The sequence below is a fragment of the Cyphellophora attinorum genome (assembly GCF_001299255.1).
Source record: "Cyphellophora attinorum strain CBS 131958 chromosome Unknown Contig21, whole genome shotgun sequence".
In the NCBI taxonomy this organism is placed as follows: domain Eukaryota; kingdom Fungi; phylum Ascomycota; class Eurotiomycetes; order Chaetothyriales; family Cyphellophoraceae; genus Cyphellophora; species Cyphellophora attinorum.
Window position 1 is genome coordinate 342,258 of NW_017253249.1, and position 25,419 is coordinate 367,676.

At 53.3% G+C, this 25,419-nt stretch overlaps 7 protein-coding genes across 7 annotated transcripts; 6 read left to right on the forward strand and 1 right to left on the reverse strand.

The window, feature by feature from the left end:
* Positions 1 to 1,189: 1,189 nt before the first annotated feature.
* AB675_3156 (uncharacterized protein) lies at positions 1,190 to 2,252 on the forward strand (the record flags this gene model as incomplete). Its single annotated transcript, XM_018143184.1, has 2 exons — positions 1,190 to 2,189; positions 2,242 to 2,252. The coding sequence occupies 2 exons, from the start codon at positions 1,190 to 1,192 to the stop codon at positions 2,250 to 2,252; spliced, it is 1,011 nt and encodes a 336-aa protein (XP_017997943.1).
* A 237-nt stretch (positions 2,253 to 2,489) lies between these two features.
* AB675_3157 (Excitatory amino acid transporter 3) lies at positions 2,490 to 4,051 on the reverse strand (the record flags this gene model as incomplete). Its single annotated transcript, XM_018143185.1, has 2 exons — positions 2,490 to 3,667; positions 3,721 to 4,051. The coding sequence occupies 2 exons, from the start codon at positions 4,049 to 4,051 to the stop codon at positions 2,490 to 2,492; spliced, it is 1,509 nt and encodes a 502-aa protein (XP_017997864.1).
* A 1,723-nt stretch (positions 4,052 to 5,774) lies between these two features.
* On the forward strand, positions 5,775 to 6,800 carry AB675_3158 (uncharacterized protein; the record flags this gene model as incomplete). The annotated part of the gene is made up of 1 exon (XM_018143186.1): positions 5,775 to 6,800. The coding sequence occupies one exon, from the start codon at positions 5,775 to 5,777 to the stop codon at positions 6,798 to 6,800; it is 1,026 nt and encodes a 341-aa protein (XP_017997867.1).
* A 5,805-nt stretch (positions 6,801 to 12,605) lies between these two features.
* Positions 12,606 to 15,158, forward strand: AB675_3160 (Low-affinity potassium transport protein; the record flags this gene model as incomplete). The annotated part of the gene is made up of 1 exon (XM_018143188.1): positions 12,606 to 15,158. The coding sequence occupies one exon, from the start codon at positions 12,606 to 12,608 to the stop codon at positions 15,156 to 15,158; it is 2,553 nt and encodes an 850-aa protein (XP_017997820.1).
* Positions 15,159 to 16,493: 1,335 nt separating this feature from the next.
* Positions 16,494 to 17,954, forward strand: AB675_3161 (Mannan endo-1,6-alpha-mannosidase DCW1; the record flags this gene model as incomplete). The annotated part of the gene is made up of 2 exons (XM_018143189.1): positions 16,494 to 17,675; positions 17,724 to 17,954. 2 exons carry the CDS (start codon positions 16,494 to 16,496, stop codon positions 17,952 to 17,954), a joined length of 1,413 nt encoding a protein of 470 aa, XP_017997899.1.
* A 1,032-nt stretch (positions 17,955 to 18,986) lies between these two features.
* AB675_3162 (uncharacterized protein) lies at positions 18,987 to 20,495 on the forward strand (the record flags this gene model as incomplete). The annotated part of the gene is made up of 1 exon (XM_018143190.1): positions 18,987 to 20,495. The coding sequence occupies one exon, from the start codon at positions 18,987 to 18,989 to the stop codon at positions 20,493 to 20,495; it is 1,509 nt and encodes a 502-aa protein (XP_017997976.1).
* Positions 20,496 to 22,596: 2,101 nt separating this feature from the next.
* Positions 22,597 to 25,229, forward strand: AB675_3163 (Serine/threonine-protein kinase svkA; the record flags this gene model as incomplete). Its single annotated transcript, XM_018143191.1, has 3 exons — positions 22,597 to 22,785; positions 22,834 to 23,898; positions 23,946 to 25,229. 3 exons carry the CDS (start codon positions 22,597 to 22,599, stop codon positions 25,227 to 25,229), a joined length of 2,538 nt encoding a protein of 845 aa, XP_017997847.1.
* Between the last annotated feature and the right edge of the window lie 190 nt (positions 25,230 to 25,419).

The window sequence follows — 25,419 nt, forward strand, 5'->3', positions numbered from 1 at the left end:
ATGGGAGAAAACCAGAGAGGACTTTGGTTTCAGTGACGCGGGAAGTAGCATGTCTAGGGAGACGCAGTGAGACCTTGGACGAAGACATGACGTCTGTAAGTGAGGCAGGCACGTCCGTCACATCCAACGTTCTGGCCTAGTACAACTATCGAGGATTTCGCGCCAGATCTCGCAGTGGCTCTGTACTGGTCTTCATCTGGACGCAACGCTCACGGCGAGTTGAAAACATTCCGATATGAATTCCAGTTAACACGGACGAGACGAGTTCCAGAAGACCACCTCTCGGCCGGATGTCGTGCCTGAAAAGTGGATCTTCTTCGTCTATCTCAAAGTCTGCTTGGCTGAGATCCTGTCGAACTAACTCAATGCGGGTTCTTAGACGAGACCCGGGGACTCGGACGCGGACATCAGTCGCCGTGACCTTTACTGGTTGTTGAGGAAACCTTGATACCAATGCCTCTGCAGAAGAGCCAAGAATTGGCAGGCACCGCTTCGCCCATCTATGTGTGCTGCTGTCGGCTTAGCAACAGCCTCACTCGTGCGATACATGGGCAGTGTTTCGCCTTGACATCATGACTTCTGGGCGGTTTCTGTTGATTATTCGCAAAGCGAGCATCTAAAAGCATAGAGCCTCTTTCGCTTGACGTTGTGGTTGACAGTCATTGTTGCCACCCACTTTCTGCTTGAACGGTCTAGAGCTCGGATCAAGGACCGAAAATCGACGCGTCGTATAAGTTGACACGAGTCGGGCCTCCTGCTGGTGGCCGAGGACCCGAATCAACCACGATGGCACAACGCAAGAGCCGTGGTCGATCGAAGCTCGGTTGCTTCGCATGCAGGTCAGTCTTACGAGATGAGGAGACCGTTGAGACTGACTTTTCGCAGGAAGAGGAGAATCAAGTGCGATGAAGTGATGCCCATCTGCAACAATTGTTCAAGGAAGGGTATCCATTGTGAAGGAATCCGCAATCATGTCTTCGCAGCCGATCTTGCCTTGCAGACGCGTCCGTGCCAGAGTTCAAGCCCGCCGAACAGCATTGCTGCCGAGATCTCGCCTTTTGCTGGTCGCAGCCCCAGGGAAGTTCGAGCTTTCAAATGGCTGGTCGCGCGATCTGTATCTGACACGACCAATTGTGTGGATCGCAACTTCTGGGCCCGGGCTGTGCCGCAAGTAGCACAGCAAGATGACATGGTCTGGTACGGAGTCATTGCTTTGTCCACGCTATACGAGCATCCGATTCAACAAAACCACTTTGAGCCGTTCGGCGACCCGGACAACGAGGACTTCTTCCAGCGTCAAGCCTTGGAATGGTACGGACGCAGCCTACGGGCGGCGCAGAATCCTGACTCGCGCAGCTCTCCGCTACTGACATTGAACACTTTCATTCTTGCTGGCGTGGAGATGCTTCAGGGCAGACCAACAACTGGTCTCAAATTGATGTTCCAGGCTTTTCAGATCAACCAGGGCGACGAAAATGCCTGTTCAGCTGACAAGGAGATTCTGGAAGCTGTCTTGCCGTACATGTTCCGCAGTCTACTTCCTCTGTCTATCTTTGGCTTCGAGCTATCCGAGGACGTCAGAGCTCGTGCTAAGTTGCACCCCAACAATAACGGTGCTTCGACAGAAGCGACTGTACTACGGATGATGACAGAGCTCTATGACGTGGCTTATCAGGTCCAACGCTTCTGCAATTCTTCATCCATGATCGCTCCGGATGATGCAGCGGAGGCACGACGGGAGACTTTGATTGAACAAATGTTTCAATGGAGATCGGCTGTGGAAGAGTCCGGAGTCATGTCTTGTACCGGGGAACTACGAAGATTTGTCTCGCAGCAACTGGTTGTCTGGAACTCCGCGGTTATCCGCTTGAGGTGCTTGTGGGAAACCTCTCTAGGCGTTTTCGACACCCACGAAGAGCATTTTCAAAACATCGTCGACGAAGCCGCCAGATGTCTGGCTTTCAGTGACATCAGCGAGCGCAAAATTCCTTTCGATATCGCCGTTGTGCCATGTCTATTCTACGCGACCTGGGCTTGCCGTAAGCCGAGCATTCGAAGGAAGGCACTATCGCTACTCAAGGACCGCGCGCCCCGCGAAGAACATCTCTGGACTGCCGATGCCTGCATTCATGTCATGCAGTCAGTGATCGCAGCGGAAGAAGGCACCGACGGTTTTGTGCCAGAAATTAGTGCCGCAGACGACATTTATCCTCCTATCGGGATGAGACTGCCAGATTCAAGAGATGGTCTAGATCGTCATATGCCATTGAGGCAATCTATGGAAACACGACAGGACTGGTATGGAGACCTCAGTCCGCCACCCCTCAAGAAGACAGTGGATACGCCGGGTGGGTCACCTCTCTTGGGTCTCCCGCACATTCTGTCTACCGCGATGCGGGGCGTCATGCCCCTGCCATCGCACTCGGTACCAGGACATATCAAGGGCGCTATATACCCGCTGGGAATGTGATCAAGAGAAAGGACGACTTTCAGACCTTGCTGTCCTGCCTAACGCCAGCAGCGCCCTGAACTGAAGCAGCATGTCTCTCCTCGACGGTCGCCTCGTATGCGACGCCGTCCGCATCACTGATGCCGGTGATCTTCGTGATGACGCCAACGGCGAAGAGGTCCGAAGAGACATTCAGAGCCGTCCGGAAGCGGTCAATGAACCAATCAATGGCAATCACCACAGCATACATGCCCGTGACCGGCACACCCACCGACTGACAGATGATAACTGTCAAGACCAGCGAGCTGGAAGGAATTGGTGTGGTGGCGATGGACGACAGTGTGGCAAGGAGGACCACGATGACGTACTCGCCCGCATTGAGGGTGATCCCTTGAGTCTGGGCCATGAAGACCACCACGGCTGGGAAGTAGATTGCCGTACCATCCATATTGACAAGGCAGCCAAGCGGGACAGTGAACTTGATGACTGTCTCTGGCCAGCCGCGGGCACGGACACAGCGCATCGTGACAGGAAGCGTTGCTGCTGAAGACGCAGTGCCCCAAGCTGTGATCCATGCAGGCGAGTTCTTCATCCAGTATGTGAATGGGTTCTGTCGGACGAATGCGAAATAGATGAGTGGCAGGACGATAAAGAGATGGATGAACATCGATACCAGGGACGAGCCAATGAGGATTCCGAGGTTCTTCCCAATCGACTCCGGGTCCAGCTTGATGATGTTGGAAAGAATCAGGAAGAAGACACCAATTGGCGCCAACTTAATCAGGAAGATGATGACCTTGGTGATGAGTCGCTCGACTTCGACGACAGCCTTGATGATCGAAGACCCTGGTTCAAGAAGCCCGCCCACAACGACTGCAGTGACGAGGACTGCTAGCAGCTGATTCTCTGCGAGTGCTGCAAAGATATTTCCTGGGATGAACGAGTCGAAAATGTTCACCAAGATTGTGGTGACATCGTTGTCACTGCGCTCATCGAAGGTATCCTGGTCATCCTCGTCGATTGCCAGACTGTCGTCGCCAGCGACAGTATACATGGGTCGCCACACAAGAGAAACGAGAATGGTGCTATGGACAATAGCAATGATCGTCGTGACGACGTAGTAGCCAACAGTCCACTTTGCGAGTTTGTTGCCTCCGCCAGTCATTTCTTTCAGCCGCTGCATAGCAAGTATCATCGCGGTAACGATAAGTGGCATGACTGAAACAAGTGTTAGCTACATGCGGAGTGTATTGGTGCCCGCCTCAACTCACCAACAGCTGTGAGAGCTCGCAGCCACATACGTCCTGGAATGTTCAAGATGGTCGGCGCAGCATCCGGAACATTGTCAACGGTGAATGCAACAGGCAGACCAATGGCTAGAGCGAGCATTGCAGCGATCACAATCTGGATCGCACCGCCCGGCTCCTTCACGTGTCCCCACAGAGTATTCTTCTCCTCCTTCTGCTCATACGCTGCATATGGATCATACTCCTCGGATGTCTTCTTTTCATTGTCGCTTGAGCCGTGAGATCGAACATGATCGACGGATACGTGCTGGTCAGCAGCGTGGCGCTTGTCTGGCTGAATGTCTTCTGCGGCCATGACTGCTGGTGTGTTGTATGCGGCAATACTACTGGCACGAGATCAAGGCAGAGTGTCAGGATGGCTCGTTGTCAGAGCTAGGTTCCCGCGCTGTTATATGCTGTTCGACAAACCCAGGGCCGCCGACTGCCAAGCAAACTTTCCGGATTCGTTATCAGAGGTTCAGAAAAGTGGCAAGAACCATCACGGTCAGAGTGTCTGCTGGCCAGCCAGAGGCAGCGAGCATATCAGCCGAGCCATTTGGTGGCATACGAAGGGTTGTCAAGCCGAACCAACGACCAGGGTCCCGCGTTTTGGCAATCTTCGCGAAGTCCTCAGTTCGAACGAATGCAACGTGCCAAGAAGATGGTCTGCACTGCTATCAGTGGACATGAGCAAGACATGCCGTAACTCGAGCGTCGGCTGGTAAAGCACAACGCCTGGAGAAGGAAGGATCTACAGCAGGCTCGCATCGGATCTAGGTTCTAGGGCTTCGAGAAGGCCATAGCCCGAACTGTTCTGCAGGAGAGAGGATACTCATGCGATCTTCCGGCTTTCCGTTGATATCCTTCTGTGGATTTGGCCGCCGAGATGCCGCCCAGTGACCGCCGAGGAATGCTGGAAAGCTGGGCATGTGCAGGGAGTTGCCTGTACCAAAGTGTCTGCACTTCAATAACAACGGGACTGGGACGAAAGCGCGTACTGGAATGTTACAAAATGAGCAGACATTTTAGAGCTGAAGCATCTTAGACGCGTTGATGAGGGATCCCGAAGCTGTCGAAGCTGTGAACAGGCAAAGGCTGGTCGTTGTGATGCCAAGGTCTTACCGCTTAAGCCGAGAGGAGCGGAATTCTTGGCTGATGATGCACAAGCCTGTCGACTCGCTTGGCCGGTACATCAGTCCTGTGTTGTGGTATAGATACCACGTGACCTTTGGGAAACAATTTTGCCCAATGTTCTTCTGCATGTTGTACGGAGTGTCCAGGATAGGTGGTCTAACAGAGCATCCTTCTTATATTTGGTGTAGCAAATTAAAACGCTGTTTGCTCAGATCACTCTTTCTCACTTTCCAAATTTACCAAAGAGCAAATGACTTCATTCGAGTTTCAACGTCACTATGCCCAGGGCCTCAGACCACTGTATCCAGGGTTGCATTGTCAATGTGGGTGAAGAGTGAAGAGAAGGCGACTCATGGTGACAACCAGGCAACAAGGCAGGCGTATCCCTGGAGCCCGCCTAGTGAATACCTTTATGCGGGGTACTGCCGTTCTCCAACAGGCACAGGCGCGTTCTTAAAAAACACATTTCTGTACAATTCATTCGATTCATACCAGTCCAGCATTTCATATTTCACTCCTCAGTTATCTCCGAAATACTCACTGCAGTGAATCCTCCTTATGGATAGGAACAAGCAAGGTTTAGCCGAGCTCAGCGACGGCAAAGCAGAAGCCGCGCTGGTCAATTTCACCAAGGCGCTGATCGAACATCCAACCTCACCCGACTACTACTCGAATCGAAGCAAAGCATTCGCACGACTGAGCCCTCCACGCTATGACCTCGCCATTAAAGATGCTGAATACGCCTGATATTCGCTTTGCGACGTGGCAGACGGGATAAGATCCATGATGCACAACTCCGGCGAATAGTCCTTTTCTACAACACAGGCCAATATGTCGCAGCCGCAAAGCTCCTCGACATATATCATAAAGAGGCTGAGAAGAAGCCACGTGATGCGAGCTCGGTCATGGGAGAACAGAAGTTGGAACCTGAAGCACAGCGGGCGATGGGTATGTGGAAGGCAAAGGTCAACCAAAAGCTTAAGAACGTGTCAGAGTCAGAACGGGACAGCGTGACAGTGGAGGAATTTCCGAGCACGACTGTACCCAGCGAGAAGGCGTCCATCAGTCTATTCAAGCAGCAAATCAAGAGTGACGGCACTTTCGACTTCGAGGCGGGCTCCAGTAAGACCAGCACGGAGGTGCGTCAAGACGACGCTCCCAAGACAGCATCGACTACCTCAGAAGCCAAGACAAGCCCCGCGCCGGTCTCTGCTGGCCCAATCCGACAGGATTGGTTCCAGACAACCAATACTGTCACGATCAACCTTTTCGCCAAGGGTGTTGACAAGCAAAAAGTTCAGAGCGAGATCAACCACGATTCGGTCTACATATCATTCCCAAATCCCAACGACACCTCATCCGAGTACACCTTCTCAATGGATCCCTCATACGGCGCCATCGTCACATCTTCATCGAAGATCAACGTCCTGAAGACCAAGGTCGAGATCGTTCTTCAGAAAGCAGAGCCAAATCAAAAATGGAAGGCACTTGAAGGAACAGAAAAGCCCGTCATCAATGGTCAGTCCTCAGAAGCCTCAGCCACCACCACACAACCCTTCCAACCCAAAGACACTCCTCCAGCCTATCCCACCTCATCGCGCAAGGGCGTCAAGAACTGGGACAAGCTAGCACATGAGATGAGCGCGAAGGACAGAAAGGAGGCAAAAGCGGCGAAGAAAGCACAGTCACAGAGAGACGCCAAGGAGGGCGAGGTCTCAGACGAAGAAGACGACGATGCTGGTGGGCTGAGCGACCCAGAAGGCGGTGACGATGTGGACGACTTCTTCAAGAAGCTGTATAAGAGCAGTGACCCGGATACACAGCGCGCCATGACGAAGTCATATCTGGAGAGCGGAGGCACAACCCTTAGCACGGATTGGAGCGACATTGGCAAGCGGAAGGTTGAGCCGTACAAGTCTGATAAAGACTAAGTTGACGACAAGTGATGATGTTGCAGGCTCTGCTGCATGGCACTGCTACCGGCGGTACCCACACCGCGTACGATCGACTGGTCCGGGATGGTTGGCAGGCTCTAGTGTACGACGGTAAATGCTGTCTCGTGGGAATAGATGCATACACGACCCATGCTGTTGGTCATGCCATGTGTGGCGGCGAATGATCAGAACGAATCACGAAACAATGACTGAGATACCCCTTAGGCAAAGGCGACTGCAAAGACTACCGCGGCCGTTCTTAGAAAAGCAATCAAATGGACATCAAAACACTTGCGTTCTGTGGATTTCTTGATCTATGTTGCGCCTTACCGTGGTCCCGGGCGAGGGATGGCAAAGAGTCCTTCAAGACGCTGGACGACACGTCGCGCGCAATTGCTCGGACCGGATGACACCCGGTCTTCCGTGGGACCGGACGACAGTATTGGAAGCGAAACTATCTAGCGCCGGATGACAAGACCAATAGGACATTCGCAAGACCGGCTGACGCGCGGGCCTTGATGAGACCGGATGACTGGCATTCGCGACGCACCTTATCCAGAGCCGGGTGACGAGCTCCTGAGGGATGGGGTTCGCCGTTAACAAGCAAACTGGCAAACTGTTCACATTAGAACCAGCAGTGACTGAAAGACTGTTCGGAAAAGCCTGTTGTGCTCTTGGAGCCGCCAATCAGCATCTCGACCCAGCTCATTCTTCATAGTGTTGTCCTCAGCAGTTATATCCATTATTCCACTGGTCACGCTTTGGACCGGTCTCGAGAGACCCACAATTCTGGCGCACTATTATCGCACCTGCTATCATCAACATCCTAACCTTTCACCGGCCACCATACGAATATGATCCCTGCAGGCCACTCATGCCAGCTAGTCCGACCTTCACCTAACCTCGCCTGACCTAAATGCTACCACGCTTCACTCAGCTGATCACAGGACACCCTCTGCGCCTGCCGTCCACCTCACCGCCTACGGACTTAGATCCCAACAGGTCTCGATGTACCCGCAAGGAGACTTCGACTGTGCCGTAATAGCGATGATCTGCCTGGGTTGCCGTATGTCCTTGGACTCGTCCCCTACTTCTGCGATACACGCACTCAACATACCTCTGAGTGCGAGCCGCTATGTTGTCGCGAGGCTGCTGTCTTAGCCCACCATATTATCGCGCGCTCGCCGAGCATAGCTGCTGCTGCGCAAGGCGAGTAGGCCTTGAACAACGGTGCTTCCTCTCGCGACTGAGTGCATAATGCTGCGGCAGCGGCAATCCTGGTGAGTCGATAGAGCCGTCAAGACTTGGTCTGTACAAGAGGTAGACGATCTCACCGGCCAACAAGGCGTATATCTCGGTTCATGGGAGAGATATCACTTAGCAGTATCGCCATATATGAGCGGGTATGTCCCTCACAATTCATCTGCAGTCATCTGCAGCCTTAGGGCGCTATCCCCACTCGAATGGATTTGATGCCTCGATCTCGCTCCACAGCATAATGCCGTCCGCATCGTTTGTAATCGGCAGCCACAAGTGCTGCAGCAGGATCTCTCTCAAGTCCTCCCAGGTGTCGATACTAAGCTTGCGGAGACAGCGCTCCAGCATTGCGACGATCATCACCCTCTCTGGGCTGCCAACAGAGATGATCCCAGTCATGAAGAGAGCCCAGACCATAAGCTCTGGCGACTTGGCCCATTCGGTCCGTAGCTCCTTTTGAAGTAAGACTCGCTTGATCATCTGCAGAAGTTCTAGGAAAGGAGCATCCGATATGGGCCATACGCAAAGGAAGCTGTATAGGACGCCGATCAAGTGACACAGCTTGGTGAGCAGGTCGACTGAGGCATCAACGTGGACGCGCATAAGCATCATGAGGCAGTGTTGCACGTATGTTCGTTGATCGGCGATGATGTCGAGGCTCTGCTGGATGAAGCGTGCCGCGATGTGGTCGTCGACACCCAGTGAGTACAGCGCAAGCTGTTCAAGGCAGTCGGCAACTGCGATCCGCGAGGGAGAAGCATCACCCTTCTTGATGGCGTTAAAAGCCGTGCCCATGCGTTGGAGCGGGTGGTCTGGTCTGCGGTTGATCTCCAGAGACGTTTTCAAGTCGAACTTCAGAAACGTCAAAATGTCGCATCTGGGTTGTCGTAAGGATCTCGATGCAAGGCTCGTTTCTGTGGCGCTAATCAGCTGGGCAAGACCAGGCAGGGCCACTTCGTGGATCCCTCCTCTTAGCTCGATCATCTGGCAGAGACCATCGAAGTGAACCACCACATTTCTAGGAGGCGGCCCGATGTCAAGCCGCCGTAACATCTTCAGAGGTCCCTGCGTGATCCCTGGAACGGTCTCGACCGTTGGGATTACCCCTTTACCGGACATATCAGCGTATGATAATGCTAGAACGGCCAAGATCGTAGTATCGCTGGTCGCCTTCTCCTTCAGTGTGAGGTTTTCGTTGACAATTGTCACAGCCTTGGAGTGCACTGATATTACTGCCTGTCGTCTTCTTTGATCCTCCTGCGGATCTGGCCGGAGATCTCCCAGGAGCTGTACGAGTATGTGGCCCTGAAAGCACTCTCTGATTGTCGCAATGTTGTTCATTATGGCGTTGAGCATTACATCCTGACCTGACGGATCTTGCGGAAGTACAGACCTGTACGTGGCACGAACTGCATCCGAGAGGTCAGGTTGTCTGAAAGTAAAGCCAAACCACAGGCAGTATCTGTTGGCGCAATAACTTACTGGTGTCGAGGAATTTCCACAGCTGGTTCTCGGAGACCGTGCTGGGCCTGTCGAGCAGAAACACGGGTGATAATGTTTGCTTTCCTAAGGACTGGGAGAACTTGATCGAGCCCACGTCCTTTTCGTCAATAAGATGATCCTCCAGATATTTCCGAGCGTAGGGCTGTGTCGCGACATCCTTTTGATTGATGTACACATCGTACGGAGTCAACGCTGCAGGAGGAGCCCGCCGCCGTCTCCGAGATCTGCCATTCTCATCAGCGGTCGTGCCTCGCCCCGCCCATCGATGGCGCGAGGCGTTGGCTTTGATGACACCTCGCGCTTGTTGTCGTTCGGAAAGATTCTTCGGGAAGCCGATCACGAATTGTGTTTTATTTAGTGGTGGCACTTTACCCCGAGGGGTGTCCGCCGTGTTCCTTACCGAGGCCTGTCAGTATTAAAGCTCTTGGGGGCTGCACGCTGTACATACATGATTCATGTCGTCTGATCTAGCTTTCTATACTCCCACTCCCACGCATTTTTGCGCCATGAGAGCTTGGTCGAACCTTCGTAGCGTAAGTACAGTTGCCAGAATCAGCTGTGGAGAACGAGGGCAAGTTCCAGGAAGTCTCGACTTCGTGTGCATGCCGCCTCGCTACACGACTCGCATCCGATACGGAAAGCGCCAATGAGCAGAGGGAATCGCTTGCCGAGCCCAAACCGGGCAAATCCGCCCTGCTCGTTTCCTGTTTACAGCGGCTCATCACATCTACGTCTTTTTTGTCCTTCACCGAGGATCAATACTTCAAGCACCTACCGCGACGGGCAAAAACATCCGAGTGTGAGTCAATCACGGAGACCGACGTCTGTCTGTTTTACATGCGATAGCTTTCATGTTATGTGCCTATGGTACAGTCTCCCCGACATCTGTCAATACAGGCCGTTACCACGATTAAGTCCAGAGTGCCTAGCACGCCCAGGATATTTTAGCACCTGCATGCAGGAAGCTGCCATTGGACTTAGGCAATGACTACCCATCAGCTCCGTCTTCAGGCCTCGTTTGCGATCGTGCTTCGTGGTAGTCTCTGACACCACAGAAAGGCGCTCAATGTGCCTGAGGCAGTTTTGATCGCTCCTGTTGCAAATCAGAGTCAACCGCTGGCCGTCGACGTTGGAATCGTATATACCTCCCAGACGCAGTCGGTATGCGGAGCCAGGTCGCCAGGCAGCCCTGGACATACCTCCTAGTGCATCACTCCGTGCTGCTTACTTCCGACCGATGGCCAAGGCAATGCGGTGATGCTTTCAGATAGAGCCTCCTTTACGTGAATACACCCTCCCCACAATCTTTATCATCCCCTCCACCTTTCCCATCATCGTCTCCAGCGCTGATTGCTTCACCCTTGCCATAATCTACGGCACCTGTTCGGGACGTGCCTCGAGCACAAGGATCACAAGGTTGGTCCGCAAAGGCTGCAGACGAGGTCGCGCCATTCGTGCAGACGGTTTTGCCGGCGGATCGTGCTTCACAGGGCTGAACAGTAGTGCTGACAGTGTGATTGCACTTGCCCTTGTGGAAGATCGTGTGGCACATTGTGGTTATTGTTTGGCTAAAGGATGGAAAGGCTTGGCTTGAGGACTGGTCTATTGTACGGCAGGGGATCGTCGCTGCTTAGTACTTCTTTTGTCGCGAGACTTGTTTCAGCACGGTCGGCGGTATCCTGGCTGTGGGCCGGTGTCGCTCAAGGCGTCGACATGCTTCGACGGTCGTAGGTCGGTATGGAGCTAGCTTGCTAAGTTCCTTTGGCGAGCTGAGAAATGGACCATGGTGAGCGACGTAATGATAATATATACACCTATGCAGTGAGCTGCTCTGTTATGTGATGAAGTGACAGTTGTGCCTTAGGCCGCAATTTGGCGGCTACCCTCTTGTTCATGCTTGTCACTGTCACTTGTGTTGCGGCCAGTTCCGATCGGCCCTCAGAGTAAGAGAGTAGGGGACACCAACAATACATGTTGCTCTTACCGTTGATCTTCACTGAACATCAGAGCATTTTTCACTGCAGATCGTGCAACTATGTCTTGTGCTTGACAAAGCTGCGGCGTTGAGTCACTGTAAGACACATGGATACTGGTTGTATATACCGTTTGATGTGGGCAGGCTCAGCTTGCTCGAGGCGAACTTGCGTAAGCATTGTTTGCAGCTTGAATGGAGCATCTCAGAGCCGGGCAATATTACCAGATGATGGCCTCGTGATCAGTGCAGCGTGGTTGTATTCACATCGCATCGCCTGCTAGACAGTGATCGGGCGTCGGCACAAGCTTTCGTACAACCAACAAAATCCGCGTAGTAGCCGAGAATGCATGGCAGGCTGCAGAAGCCGGCACGCCTGTTCCGTTAGCAGGACCGCCGAGCAATTTGGGCATGATCATATATAGGGCCACGAGGATCCTGATCAGAAGAGGCGGTATTCTTGACCCTCCGTCTACCCGCACCTCGACATGATATCCTGTGTGATTGTGATGACTTGACGACAGCGCCGGGACCCATGGTTGTCGACAGACGGTGAGCATCTGACATATGCCGAAACATCGTCAAGCGAGAAGCTGCACAGTGACGGTGATTGTCATCAACCACGGACGTCGCGAGCTCTCCCCGCAAAGTCGTTATAAGAGTTTGAAGGTCGATGTTGAAAGCCGAGGAAGCTCAAGGTGATGAGTGAAGATGCAATTCGTGTGATTGATCACAACTTGGAAGTCGGCAGATTTAGGTGGGGTTAGGCATCGGGGAAAGACGATGGTGCACCTTTCTCCGATCCAACTTGCACGGTCCAAGCGCAGCACTGCCATGCTCTTGTCAAAACATCAGCGCATGCTCCTTCGCTACTGACAGTCTCGCAGATGACATTCTCCGTCGCAGCTTCCTACTACTGACATGGACGTACCAAAAGCGACCGCCGCTGGGTCTGCGGCTACGATTTCATGATCCCGAAACCTCATCATTATCATAGCACAGCCCCAGCGCCCACTACCTAACGGCGACAACGATCAACGCAACCCTATTGCTGTACCTCACTGGCCAACATGGCGTTCGAATCATGGAACGACGTCTGGGCGTTCGTCAAGAGGCAGATCCCAGACTTGTTCACCAAGAGGAAGGTCAACTTCATCACTATCCACTATCTCTACATCATAGGCGTGTCCTTTTTCCTCTCAGCCATAATCCGTGCGGCTGGAGAGATAGATTACATCGATGCCCTCTTCTTCGCCGCAGGCTCGTGCACACAAAGTGGTCTCAACACTGTCGACGTCAATACACTATATCTGGGACAGCAAATTTGTTTCTACATTGGGGCCATGTTATGCAATCCGATAATAATCCATTCCTCCGTGGTGTTCGTCAGGCTGTACTGGTTCGAGCGGCGGTTTAAGGACATCGTCCGTGATGCCAGGTCTCTGCGCCGATCCAAATCTCGGACTAAAACCATGGAGCTGGATCCCGACGATCCTGAAAGAGTCAGGAGGGAATTAGGCGTCAGAGGTCGCGCCATACAAGTGCTTCGTCACACAGGTCGTTCGTTCCGCAGAGACGAGAAGGGCGAGCATGAGCAGGATGAGTCTATGCCCAAGGTGAAGGTCGACGAGGGCTCCGATTCGGAGCCAAAGAAGTCTGACTCGACCAACGATCCGCAGGACTTCGATCACGACGATGAGCCCTACAGAGACATCGACGAAGTCCGCATCCCTGCTCAACTCAGCCCCGAACAGCACATTCAGTTTCTGGAGCGGCAGAGAAATCCAGAGGATAGTTCAACCCTACGTATCCCCAGTCCTAGAGAATTCGATCGTGGAGGAAAGCCAGAAAATGTTGACGATGTTGGGTTTGGAGGTCTCCCCCGTCGTGTAAATACGAATTTCGAGGCGGAGGGCGGCAGAGCTGGACCAGGCCATATCACAATCGATGAGCCTCAGATACACCGCAATCGAACGCACACCACAACATTCCCTCGAGCGAGCTCCCGACAACGCACCAACACGGACCTCGGTGCGGACCACTTGAGCCCAAGGAAACGGACCAACACGGGCCTCAGCAGTTTTCGCAGGAGTAATACCGGCCATTCAGTTCAAGAGCCTACGCCCTACCTCAGCTGGCAGCCAACAGTCGGGCGCAATTCATTTTTCGTCAACCTGTCGGAAGACCAAAGGGAAGAATTAGGTGGCATCGAGTATCGCGCTTTGAAGACTTTGGCATGGATCCTGGTAGCGTTCTTTTTCGGCTTTCACATCCTGGGCATTATCTGTCTCGTCCCCTGGATCATGACTACACGCTTCGGGGCCATTCCAACCGATGTTGGTCAAGGTCGACCTTGGTGGGGCATATTCACAGCCGGCTCTGCATTCAACGATCTCGGCTTCACTCTGACGCCCGACTCGATGATCTCCTTCCAATACGCCGTCTTTCCGCTGCTATTGATGACGTTTCTGATAATAATCGGCAACACTGGATTCCCGTGCATGCTCAGATTCGTCATTTGGGCTTGTTCTGCGGTAGTACCGGCAGGAAGTGGTATCTGGGAAGAACTTCAATTTTTGCTTGATCACCCACGTCGATGCTTCACATTGTTGTTCCCGAGGGGCGCAACATGGTGGCTGTTCGGAATTCTCGTCATACTCAACGGCGTAGATTTGATCTTGTTCATCATCCTGGACCTCAATGACGAGACTGTATCGAGCATACCCGTGGGATATCGGATTCTGGACGGCCTCTTCCAAGCTGCTTCGACTCGAACGGCAGGATTTAGCGTGGTGAACATCGCCAACTTGCATCCTGCGATCCAAGTGTCCTACTTAATCATGATGTACATATCGGTCTTTCCTATTGCGATATCGATGCGTCGCACCAATGTTTACGAGGAGAAAAGTTTGGGCATCTACGCTGCCACCGAAGACGATGATGAGGAGGGAAAAGAGCCTAGCTACGTTGGAGCCCATGTCCGGCGACAACTGAGCTTCGACTTGTGGTATATTTTCCTGGGATTGTTCATCATCGCCATCGTTGAAGGCCACAACATTGAGAACACGAACGAGTACGCATTCACTATGTTTTCGGTGCTATTCGAGATTGTCTCGGCGTATGGCACAGTCGGCCTATCACTGGGCTATCCTGATATCAATGCATCATTCTCCGCCAAGTTTGCAACACTGTCGAAGCTGGTGATCATTGCCATGATGATCCGTGGACGACATCGTGGCTTGCCATACGAACTGGATCGAGCTGTGCTTCTTCCGTCAGAGAAGCTGCATGAAAAAGAAAGCCGTGAAGGGAAACGGTTGATGCAACGTAGAATGTCGTTTGGATCCATGCAGAACGTGCCGACCAACAACATGGCTGTTTCAGGAGCCCTTGAGGGCAATTTCCGTGCGGAGACGGGCTTATCGTCTGGAGCAGACTACCAGCACAGGTTCGAGAACAATGGCCTGGAGGGTCGGATCGCCGCGAATCATACTAAGAAAGCACGAGTTGGACTGGGACAAGCCATGTATAAATTGACGTCTGTTGCTGATTCGATGACTGCCAAGGAGGACCTGGAGCGCAACGATCACGACGAGGATGAGAAGGAGAAGAAGGCCGGGTGAAAGCAGATCATTTTGGTCACAGGCTGAATTGCGGGTGTGCCGTTGTACAGGATACGGACATATGCATGGGTTTGAGATTACTTTTGTGCGAGCGTTCAGAGCGACTCATGGGACTTGGGATACTGGGAGGAGTTTGACATGGTAGTAATGTCATCTACATTGATGCTGGAGACGGAGAATCCTCGACATTGAGTCACAGCAGTGTGTTACATGAAGTAGTGCCCTAGATTGATCGAAATTGAACAGGGTTGCTCATATTTCTCTCGTGTCAGCAGAGTCGTAATGCAGGCGAAGTGTTGAGTGTGAGATCGCCCTGGCATGACATCGATCGCTTAAGGAGAGAAGTTCCACACGGATACGAAAAATGAGAAGGTCTGCGCCCGGGTTGTAACTTGGGGTGGCACCAGGTTGGAAGCAAGGCTCGTCTCGCCGTCAAGCGTTAATCATCGATGACAGTGACATATGTAGCAAAAAACCAGGAATGCAGCTCCATATAAGACATAGGCGAATACATAATCCACCAGCAACGTGGTATGCAGAAGCGAATGTCGCTGTAATCGGCCAGTCTGAGACATAATCGAAGGAGGCGGGAAAGCCTGGAACATGCAGTCTCAGCTCTTACTGCGAGTGTGAGAAGCGGACGTGCCGGGTTCTTGCTTCGCTCCTTGCACTACTCTTGTGACCCTTATCCGAAGATTGCAGCGTCTTGCGAGTCTGACAATATGATCAGCTTTGTATACAGCATTTGGTAAATGAACTGTGGTTGATAGAGTCGTTGTAGACCAAGCATAGGCGCCGCGAGTTTTGGTGGATGGCTGGCAAGCAAGGAATATTGGCAGCTGCACCTGGGCAGTGCCGCTCCAATCCGGCGCTGAGAATCACCCAGCCGCGCTTTAGCTACATCATCGAAGTCTGCCGCCCTGCAGATTCCTGGACCGCCACCTTATGCCCAAAACTCCGTGCAGCTCCGCGATCTTTGATCTTGAACTTTCTTGATCAGTGATTGCGCACCTGTTGTTCTCAACCCAACCTCACGCTCGCCCTCGTTTCGCTCGCTTTTGTCGTTTGTATTGCTCGCCGGTAGAAGAAGTTACAGAGACTCCGGACAGAGCACGACACTCGCTTAGGCTGTTTTGGGCGCTCAGATCGCTATCTGGTAGTGACGTACTTATCAGCCCATTCCAAGCCCAGCATCCTACACTTGCCAAACGCCACGAACACCCACTTGTTCCGACGCATCCTGCAGACGACGACTTTCGCTCACACCACACGTTCATGTCGATCTGAGGTACCTCCTACACTCAACGAGACGTACGGCCAGTCACTACCGCCACCATGAAGCCGTCAATATCAATACTCGCGCCGCTCGTGGCGCTCGCACCCTCTGCACATGCCGCATATCAATTAAACCTAGACAGCCGCGATTCGATGAAACAAGTCACATCACTACTCGCTCACGACATGATGACATACTATCAGGGAAACCTGACGGGACAGACGCCAGGACTGCTGCCAGGGCCATGTGCGTCGGACTTGTGTTACTACTGGTGGGAAGCAGGAGCCATGTTCGGTGCCCTGGTCAACTATTGGCAGTATACCGGCGACGACAGCTACAACCAAGTAATATCAGAAGCTTTACAATTCCAAAAGGGACCAGAAGCCAACTTCAACCCGCCGAATCAGTCCAAGAACATGGGCGTGGATGACCAAGATTTCTGGGGATTCGCAGCCCTCGATGCGGCTGAGGCGGGCCTGCCAGACGTACCTGGTCAGCCGTCATGGCTTGCGCTCGCGCAGGCTGTGTTCAACTTTCAGACCAACCTCTGGGATGCCAAAGTGTGCGGTGGAGGTATGCGATGGCAGGTGTACTCATTCAACGCTGGCTACAACCTAAAGAACACCATTTCGAACGGCGGCTTCTTTCAGCTTGCCGCTCGCCTCGCTCGCTATACCGGAAATCAGACCTATGTTGACTGGGCGGAGAAAATGTACGATTGGATGGCTGGTACGCACTTATTTCAAGAGACGGAGGACAGGCTCTGGATTTGGGACAACACAGATACCAACAATGGCTGTATTGATGTCGAGCACCATGTCTGGACCTATAATTACGGCACCATGCTTTCTGGTATGGCATACCTCTACAACCTGACCGAGAACGCTACATGGGCCACCCGGGCGTCGCACGTTCTTGATGGCGCCTTCAAGACTTTCTTCCCCGACACTCTCGACGGAACGCCGCCGGATTCAAACCTGGGTGGCAATGTCATGACAGAGATGCAATGCGAGCCAACAAGTGTCTGTAACAACGACCAGAGCAGTTTCAAAGCGTATCTGGCGAGATGGATGGCTGTCACCGGCCAGTTGATTCCAAGCTTGCAACCTCAGATAACGGCAAAGCTACGGACTAGCGCACAAGCAGCAATGAATCAGTGCATTGGCGGCGACAATGGACGAATGTGCGGACGGCAGTGGTATTCGAGCGTTTGGGACGGCAGCAGCGGTGTTGGCCAGCAGGTATGTCGTACATGCCTTCTGAGTGGATTCTTACTAATGGTGGAACAGATGACAGCACTATCAGTTGTAGGCGCCAACTTGATCGACTCCAGCATGGTGCCTCTGACAGCAGACACTGGCGGCAAATCCGCCAGCGACCCCAACGCAGGCACTTCTGCACCCATATTTCCTCATGATGAATTTCCGGAAATCACGACAGCAGATCGTGCAGGCGCTGGCATTCTTACAGTACTCGTGGTATTTGGCATGGCTGGAGGAGCGTATTGGTTAGTCAGTTGATCTTAACGCATTGCCATAAGGACGGATACGCATTTCACGATGGAACGATAATCAAAGATGGGAACTTTTCATGCAAGCATTGTCTGGCGTTTCGAGGAGTCGCAGGGGTAGCATAGCTTGTGTACTACTACCGTCACGGGCAGATGTACTTTGGGACAGCGACTCAGTGCTGCATAATGATTGATGGACTGCAATGTGGTCCTTGGACTCTATAGAGAATACATGTACAGGCCGAGTCCGACCGTATGAACTCACTTGCTGGACCACAACGACCTTAGTACTTCGTCAGGAGGACTCTAAAGCGGACTCTTGAGCCTCGAACGTGACACCATCCATGGATGTCAAACGTCGCAAAGGTGTACGTTGTTCTTCGAGGGAATGCGCCATCACAAATGATTGGCCCACCCCAGACTTCACCGCCAAAGGCCCCCCAAACCAGCGAGATGAGGGAGCCACGAAACCTAAACCAGATGCGACTGCCCGCGTCTGTGCCAACGTGCAAGGATCCTGCAGCTGCTGTAGCCGCCCCGAGATGCAACTTCGTCGATAATTCCGTATCTGGCACTGTCAACATCTCGAAACTTTCTGTCCTTATCATGAAATGAACGTCGGGTCGTATGCTTGAGCGGAACGACATGATTGACGATATTTACGACTGACGACGCTCAATGTCTTTACAGCGGTCACGATGATGAGCACCTGAAGCTGCCTGCTTCCTCGCTCTAAGCGCCAGTCACTCCTTTACCACACCCAATTTACGTGGGACACCATAGCAAATCATGGCAGACGCTCTCCATTGTGCTGTAAATCGTCGCGCGAGAGCCACCGCCGCAGCAGCCACAATTGCCGCCATCACCCAGCAGTCCCATCGCACCAACTAGTCCACGCCGAACAGCCCGGCACAATAAAGGCCTGTCGCTCAATTTCCCAATCCTCTTGCCCACGGCCACTGCTTCGAACTCCCAAAAGACGTCGCCACGAACTGCTTCGCCGTCTTTGTCCTCGCCCAATGGTGGCCGCGCCTCTCCGCGCATGAAAGCAGTTTCCTTCCACACCTCCAACACTACCGCAACTCCTGTACTCTTCGCAAATCCCACTACCACGTCGAGCGGCACCGACTTCCTGACGCTTATCGCCTCTCAGGAGCGAAAAGTGCTCGAGATACGGGAGGAGCTGGACAAAGCGGAGCAGGAATTGACGCTGCTCAAGAAGCAGTGGGCTACGTATGAGGGGAGGAAGAAGAAGGAGGAGGTTATCAGAGTCAGAAGGGGCGTGCCGGTCGCGCTGGGAGACGTGCCACACATCAAGCAAGTCGAGGACTTGGACATACAAGAGGAGGAGAGGAGGCGGAGGAGGGTCCTGGTAGAGCTCAGTGGGAATGCTGCCGGCAGCGGGAGCCCGGCCATCGGTGGTGGCGGTGTGGCGAGGAAAGGGAGTCAGAGTCAGAGAAAGGTGTTTGAAGGCCGACATACAAGGACTCTGAGCTTGTTGAGTCCTACTGCGGTGAGGCGGCGTTCGGATGAGGAGGACTTCGCCGGCAGTATCGACTCTGAACTTCAAGAGGGGCAAGCCAGCACTGAAGAGCACAATGCGCAGGCTGGGGCTCAACCAGGCACGTCGACGACGACACTAGAAACATCACACCAGCTCTCTCGCCTACCCACCCTCGACGGCTTTGTTTCGCCCGATGCAATATCAGCAACATCGGCGACGACACCGACTTTCGGCAAGACGTACAAAGACCTCGTGGCTGCACAGCAACGACGGTCCCTCCCACCGGCTACGGTAGACATGATGAAGCAGGGACGCGCGGTCGTCGAGGGCGTGCGCGACGGGCTGTGGACGTTCTTCGAGGACATTCGGCAGGCCACAGTGGGCGATGAGGCGGTCTACGGGCCGACAAGCGCGGAGCAGCAAGCAAGGCTGGAGGGGCGATGGGTTGCGAAGAAGAATGGACGTAACAACAGGTTCGCAGGTTCTGCGTCACCTGACCGCAAGAAAGTGTCAATGGCGAGTACCACCGGCGGGAAGGATAGCACGGGCAAACCTCATGACAGCAGCAAGAAAGAAGATTCCTTCTGGAGAGAGTTTGGGCTTGACACGCCCGGAAGAGCACCTCAAGATGCAGCAACGTCCAGAGCAGTGACGAGGACCAACGATGCGAGCAAGCCACCGAGAAAGACGTCCGGGAGCGCAGCAGACGTCAATAATACTATCAAAGGCCACCGAGCACACACGCCGAATGACAGCAGTGGCAGTAGCAGCACGCCGGATTTGCTCTCGGACTCGCCTGGCGCCACATCTGAGGCAGCAAGCAAGGAAGAAGACGATCTCGACGAGGGAGACATCGAGCACTGGGACAATTGGGATGCCTCTTCTCCGCTCGTACGGCGCCAAGATTCAGTAGTCGAAGAGACTGCTGTCAAAGCAGCCGTGGTCGACGGAGAGGACTTGCCCTGGCCGGAGCTGGAGAAGCCGAAGGATACGCCGACGAAGCTGGCGCGGACGGGGAGTGATTTTATTAGGGAAATGGAGGCTTGAGCTGCGCTGAGTGTTCGGCTGGATTTGAGCGTAGAGTAGGACTGTATATAGTGATGTGTACGTGGAGTGTACATATTCAATGAGCTGATGAGAGAACGTGTTGCGGGTATAGACGTGTGTCTTTAGCACTCCATCTTGCATCTGCTCCTTCCCATGGACATCGCTACAAGATCGACATTCCTCCATGGTTGTTGCCATCTGAGTCTATGACGCATGCACAACTTCAAGGTTGCGGCCAGGAATGTAGAATCTGGGGAACACGAACGGTCTTTCTGTTCTGTCAGACTCTAACTTTACGAGAGTTTCTGTGTCTGGCTACGATGTCGGAATGCTGGGGTCGGACTTATGTCGTGTGACTAATACTAAAGCCGTCTCCTCGGCATAAGCACTCATCAAAGTGACAGGGCATGTTGCGTGTGTCACTGGTCCACGAAGCAAAACGGCAACGCATTCCATGGCAGTGACTGCCGTGCTTTCCCCAGGTCATGCGCCGATACCTACATCGTTGGCTTCGTGCTTGCAAGTTCTCGCCAAGGACAAACGCTAGAGCATCATGGATATTCCTTGCAACAAACAAGTGTACCTTCACAACTTACGACGTCAGAGTCTCGGGCCGGATATCTGGCCTCGCATCTGATCTGGATCTGATCTAGGATCCGATAAATGTTTGGCTGTGCTGACTCGGTCGGATGCCCGTAACAAGGTAGATGGTGATGTCGGGACCCCAACTCCCTAGGAGGGGCGATTGCATCAAGATGTGCTCCTTGTTCCGCAGACGTTACCAGGTAGCCGAGTCATGATCCGATAGTTGCGGACCCGTCACAGTAAGTAGGGTGCAATGTGGCAGACCATAGTAGCGATCAGGATAGGCTGATCACGAGTTGGCAGTTCGGAAATGCTTCGCGGGACCACTGGTATGTTGGCATAGCAACAATATGGCCCCTTGGGCTGATCTCGGCATCCTTCTAGAAGATCGCAAGCGCCATCTGACGACAGGCTACCTAGCCAGATGGCCCCTGAGACTCAGTCAATCGAGCTGAACGATGTATGCCGTCCTCATACTCTGTATGTGTGATGCGAGAGCTGATGCCTTGCATATTTGCAGGCCTGGGAAGCGGTAGGAAGCTATGATTATTGGGCCCGAATGCATGGACAATTGCCTTGCATGATGCAGGGTCGATCGCATCCAGGTATCTCTAGCTTGTAAGTCGCTCTTGCATCCACGCGGCAGCTTCCACAGATGGTCTGGATCTTGTGCAGCTGTGAGCGCCACTGATGATGGTCGAAGTGGAAAGAGGCTCTCGAAACTCCACCCTGTAGGACCTCGGACTCCCTAGCGCGGTTGCCTCGAGCAACGCGACCCCGCACTATCCCAAAAATGCGACATTGTCAACTTCGGCACAACGCCTCGTGTGCCAGTCCCCACCTGTCCGGAACAATTGATGATGTTACCCACGAGCTGAAGCGTTTGCTATCCGTAACTTATCAGTAGTCCACGAGGGACGAAATTACCAGTCTACCATCTTGCGCATCAAATCTCGTTGCCAGCTTCATGGTCCCCACACATCTAGCAGCCTGACCCGAACTTCCCTTCCGCTGGCGCACTCCCCGCTGGACCAGACGAGATCAGCGCCTCATCAGGGGGTCAGGCTGATCAAGTTGAGGTTACGGCACCTTTTCTGCTTAGCTTGGGATTCTTAGCACGGTTGTGAGACAAGTTAGGGACCGAGATTCAGAACACGAAAGCGATACTACTACCGACCGATTGCCGGAGCTGGAGTATGCATCCTTTACTACCGATCTCAACCTCTGCATCTATCCTGCTTCTGCATATCGGCTGGTGTCGTGTTTCTGTATCAATAAACTCTCAAGCATTTACCGGCGCTTTTGGATAGACGGCTACATCAGAAGAGCTTTGTGTACCATACCTACGTCACTGGCATAGAAGGGAAGTGGGCCTGGATACAATTAGCGTTGGCTTCTCTGAGCGGCTCGACATTGGCAAGACTCAAGGAGCTGTGCAGTGACGACGCAAGCAACGGCAATCGTTATGATGGGGATTGCCACAGACAGCAGCTCATACTCATCGTTTGCTAGCAACATGAGCACTCTTCAATACCGGCCAAAGTCAGCACCCACGGAAGCCACAATGCAGATGCAGACAGACGACTGCGATGGAGAGACTCTCGCTGCAAGGTACCAGATGCTGGAAGAGCTCGGAAGCGGCTCGTTCGGGACAGTTTACAAGGCCATTGAGAAGTCGACTGGCGAGATTGTGGCCGTAAAACATGTGAGCAACACCCTCTTCGGTGCGGGCGAAGTGGACTGACAAGCCCAGGTCGATCTTGAATCCTCAGAGGAGGACCTTTCAGACATCCTTTCCGAGCTTTCGGTCCTATCGTCCTGCGCCTCTTCGCATGTCACAAAATACAAACTCGCTTTCCTACGCCGGCAAACGTTGTGGATCGTGATGGAATACCTGGGCGGAGGCTCATGCGCTGATCTGCTGAAACCTCCGCCACATAACCTCCCAGAGTCGCATATCGCAATCATATGTCGAGAACTCCTCATCGGTTTGGACTATCTGCATCGGGAAGGAAAGTTGCATCGTGATATCAAGGCAGCAAATGTGCTCCTTGGTCGCGATGGCAGGGTCAAGCTTGCGGATTTTGGAGTCGCTGCCCAGCTGGTTGGACTCAAGAGTCTTCGAAACACATTCGTAGGCACGCCGTTCTGGATGGCACCGGAGGTCATCCAACAAGAGGGGCACGACTCAAAAGCCGATGTCTGGAGCTTGGGAATTACAGCCATGGAACTTGCGCATGGCGAGCCACCGCACGCGAACATCCATCCCATGAAAGTTTTGTTCCAAATTCCGAAGCAACCTGCACCACGACTAGAGGGTGGCAGCTGGTCAAAAGACTTCAGGGACTTCGTTGCGCAGTGTTTGACGAAAGATCCAGAACGCCGGAGTACTGCAAAAGAGCTACTGAAACATCGGTTCATAAGGAACGCTGGCAAGACAGAGGCCTTACAGGAATTGATCCTACGCAAGCAGGACTGGGACGCCAACAAAGGGAGCGAAAAGCATCTTAAGTACTATGCTGAGACTTTACGATCGCTCGATTCTGGCGACAATGACGATTCTTGGGTATTCGATACAATCAAGGCCGCTCCCACACCGAACATGGGCACGTCTCGAAAATCAAAACCAAGTGTAGATCCTTTTCAGGACGACCTGTCCGCAAAATCGAGCCGCGAAAGCCTCAGCCAAGCTCAATCAGCGACGATGCGGCGAGTGGTTGAGATGGAGAAACAAGAAGACGAGAAGCCCAAATCGCCTGGACATCAGCAGAATACGAAAAAGCGTTTGTCTAGCGTACAAGCACGACCTCCGCTTGGCGTCAACATGTCCTTTGGCAATAGCCTAGCACAGTCCGACAATTTAAGAGAACGTCGTCTTACGGCGAGTCGAAGAAGACTATCGACGAGAACGAGAACGAGGAGCCAGATACAGGAAGTGTGATTCACACACCGCAGAAGCCGAAGACCCATGTAGAACAGATACAAGTGGCATCGAGTTCCTTCGGCCTGAATCGCGACGCCGAGTTGATGCCACCACCGCCTTCGCCATCGCCATCGAGACGCAGCACCCGACCGCCATCAGTATCTCCAAGCAAAGAGTCACGCTTCTCGACCGCATCGACCTTGGCGGAAGTGACTAGGAAGACGTCTGCCTCGTCGACTGCATCGGAAACTTCGAAGGAAGCTATTCTAGGACGGAGGCTGTACAGTAAAGCTATCGGCATTTCTTGCCAGGATGTTCTGGACAACACAGCTGACGCTCCTCGACGCGAAGCCGTGGCTAAGTTGGCTGAAGCCTTCAGCGATCTGGAAGCTGCCGATCCGGAAGGCCTCTACCATATCATGTCGGCGGTATTTACACGCATCAAAGATGACAAAAAGATTATGACGCTCATTCCAGCACTGGCTAGCATGAATACCGTGCACCCACCAGCACCGGCAAGTAGGGTGTCCAGTGTTGCAAGCACAGCATCGGTCGCATCGTCAGCAAGTCCACGGAAACCAAAGTCAGCTGCAGCTGCAACACGAGCGCCTCCGGGCAGTCGTCTGAGTACGGCAATGTCAAGTCCAACAAAGTCGGCATCAGCGGAGGCTGTGACCACCGCAGCGAACGCGAAGCTCGTCCTTGCGCAGAACAACCCACATCTTAAATCACACCATAGGAGGCAGTCAACACAGTCGCACATCCGTTCGCCGGCTTCGACCACACCGGTCAATTCAGCGCCGTCGTCGCCGACGCCTTCCAGATCGCCCTCAAAGGTGTCTGCTTCGGCACGCGAGGAGCTCCTCAAGCGCCGTGGAAGTCAGCTGGTTCAACGAAGCAACACGACTTCATCCTCCGCGGACTCGACGCCGGCTACTAACGGTAGTCCTCGCAAAGCTGCGCAAGGGTCGCCGCAGAAGCAGCTGCAGACCCGACAGGATCGCATCAAGGAGCGGAGCCAGCAGTTGCAGGCAGCAGAGCAGCAGAAGAAGGATGTCGGTGGCGGTGGTAGCAAAGAGAAAGATCGGCTCGACAAAGAGAAGGCTGAGATCGAGGCCATCCAGGCGAAGGTTGGCGGGCAGATGGAGCACACGGCTGTTCTGGCTGAGGGGATGTTTGCAAAGTGGTGCGAGGGTGTCGCTGTGCGGTGGGCGGGCGTGCAGTAACCTTGATGGGTACGTTGGGGAGAGGTCCGTTTCTTTGTAAGTCCTTGCATAGCGTTGTTTTGTACAAAAATCGGGTCGGTGGGCGATATTCAGGCACGGATTTGTGGTCGGCTGAGAGTAGGAAGGGGAGAAAAGGCACAAGCAGCAAGGTTGACAAAGTTGGCTGTCGACGTGGTGGAGAGAGGCCGCT